At 37.3% G+C, this 2,737-nt stretch overlaps 1 protein-coding gene across 1 annotated transcript in view; it reads right to left on the bottom strand.

Annotated features, from left to right (window-relative positions):
* Positions 1 to 2,737, bottom strand: part of SPOCK3 (sparc/osteonectin, cwcv and kazal-like domains proteoglycan (testican) 3) — a 484,671-nt gene that overhangs the window by 29,330 nt on the left and 452,604 nt on the right. Inside the window, exon 3 of the mRNA XM_012657019.1 lies at positions 339 to 458. Coding sequence (XP_012512473.1) covers positions 339 to 458 — 120 coding nt within the window. The remainder of the gene's footprint in view (positions 1 to 338; positions 459 to 2,737) is intronic.

The following is a 2,737-nucleotide window of genomic DNA, read 5'->3' as shown; positions in this document are numbered from 1 at the left end:
TTGGGGGAGGCCCGTAGTGTTCTCTAAGAATCTCAGTATTCCAAAGCTCTTTCCTTTATTTCCTGTATATTCTACTCTTTGCCACTTTGATGAAACACTGAAAAATATTCCTATTCTTTCTATTCTACTGCAAGCAAAATACTCTGAGATGACATTTCTTTTTTGAGCGTCAGGGTTGGTCCAAACGCTTATTTCCACGACAAACAGTGCAGGTGTGTGACTTCTGTTCCCTGTCCCCATAGCGGATAAACATCGAAACGTGTTCTGTTCTAGATGGTCCACTGGGGATAAAACCTTGTATCAGAGACAACATCAAACATCAAATTTAGAGATCTTACTGCTTCTCTCTGGCCGCAGCAACGCTTCTGCCTTCTTGCTTTGGCTTCCGCTTTCGTGGAGGGCCTTGAACCAGTCCCGCAGCCTGCTCGCCACTTCCCGGAACTCCGGGCCGCTGCACGCTGAAAGCGAAGAGGAGACACACAGGTCCTGAATAACTTAGCACAACACCGGCGCGATTGCTCCGAGGATTCCAACGAACTGAAAGGTAATAACGACTTAAAGTAAAAAAGGTAATATAACGACTAATTGTGTCGCAGCTTTTTCAAAACTAAAAATAAACACTTGCTTCAAAGATAACGAGATGTAATAGGGTGATTGCATTTTGTTTAATAAAGGGATGTGATCAGCAGAACTCCGCTTCCTCTCTCCACGGGAATATGACATGTGGTTGCGGATTCTTACTGTTAACATCACACACACTGGGTCCGAATATTTATGTGATCGACACCTTTGCCATGGTAAGGTAGTGGGATATCTGAGAAAACAAAGGGTTGAAAACCCGAAATAAATATTATTCATTTGTTGTTGGCCATACCTGTCATAATACGCTCTGATTTAGAATCCCTCAATAGTACACTCACAGTACGTATAAATACAGGTGCTTGCTCTCTGTTTAGTTTTATCCTATATATTTGTTAACCACAGAAAACGAAGGGCCGTATTACTTGCCATTAGGAAAGACTGTAAAATATTTAAGAGAATAATATCATTAAAACTATTTAAAATATGTAACATGCTTAAGAAAATACCATGTTTCTGTTGTAAAAAGTTGTAATATTAGGAAACTTTGACATTATGAACTATTTAACTTCCTCTTTGTTTTTAAAAAATATTATCATTTACCAATTATTATATTCCTTAAAACAGTCCATACAATAAACAGTAGCCGAATGTATCACGTGTGAGTCACTAATGTTAAAATATGGCATTTGATTTCAGTAATCTGCTGTGAAAATACTTTGGAAATATAAAAAATCACTTATTTGCATTGTTTGGAGGACATTTTCACTGCAGACCTACTTCCTGTGCACGTTGCAAATGTGCGACGTCCTGGGCCGACAATCATTCCACACGCATGCTCATCTGCTCGCTTTGTTAAAAGTAGTAATTTATGGAACGATAGAGTGTTCTATCTAACACACAGCATATACGTTATAACATGCATCATGTATCTACAGCTTTGCATGGTCTCCAGCGCCCCTTCGAGGGAGTGCAGAAGAAAGTCGAAAACCGACTTGAAGAGGAGGAATTTTTCTACATACGTGCGCACACATCCATGTCTATGTGTGCGTCACATGTCTCTAGAAGGATATACAGGAACGTAACAGAACGACCTTCAGTTAGGGGACTGGATGAATGGCAGGAAGTGGTGTGAGGGAATCTCACTTTTACCACTCACCTCTTTTCTCCTTTTAAATTGTGTGCGATACGGCTGCATTAATATTCAGAAATAAATAAAAATTTAAAATTTCCTTTTAAAGACATAATTACAAATGCATCCAACCCTTGACCCAGCAATCCTTTCTTTAGAGTTACCACGTGGGTGTCCTACAGGTACACAGTTAAATTGTGCTGCATTATTTATTCATCACTTTTTAAAGAGCAAGTTTGTTAATAATATAACTGTCCATCGTGCGTATTATGGGGATGAGACCTGAAGGAGGACAATTAACATTTATTGATCATGTTCATTAAATCAAACACATGAGGATCAGCTTCTTTGATAACACGTATCAGCTTAGAGAGTTTGCTATGTTGCCCAGGTCACAGGGCTGTGGTAGTTAACCTGAACCCCAGATTCACAACTTGTTCTATTATATTAAACTGAAATCTCTTCCTACAAGGAAAGCAGTATATCAGTGATATATCCACACAAAAGTACTGTGTATTCACACCCCAGATTCTTAACGTTTACTACTCAGAGAGCATCAGGCGTAATTAGAATTGATGGAGAGATACCAGGAGCAATTCAGTGGCTTCCGTAAGCCCAGGACATCTCAGTTTCACACGTCCCAACCTGCAGTGTTTATTAAAAACAATATTATATGTACAAAACTTTTGAAAACATTTTTATAATTTTTCAAGTTAACTTTCTTTTGCCAACAATTAACTCATTTAATTTAAAATTGACAACGATTTACCTGAAATCAGTATCCAAAGCAGGGATTCTTGTCAAATCAGGAACTTTAAACCATACCCTTCCTGAAATTAAATCTGATAAACATAAAATTTAAAAATTAAGAAAGTTGACACATTTCATAATTATTAAATTGTGTTCATTAATTTTGATTATTCATTTTTCTTTTCATTGTGTATTTTAAAGTGGACATTTTTTTCAAGTCTCAAGTATTTACGTTAAGTCTGTACATTTTAACAGGTACCAAATATTCTGCTTATT

This window comes from Propithecus coquereli, unplaced genomic scaffold (genome assembly GCF_000956105.1).
Source record: "Propithecus coquereli isolate 6110/MARCELLA unplaced genomic scaffold, Pcoq_1.0 Scaffold53, whole genome shotgun sequence".
Taxonomy (NCBI): domain Eukaryota; kingdom Metazoa; phylum Chordata; class Mammalia; order Primates; family Indriidae; genus Propithecus; species Propithecus coquereli.
Note: the sequence above shows the minus strand (reverse complement) of the source record. Positions and strands in the feature narration are given on the sequence as shown.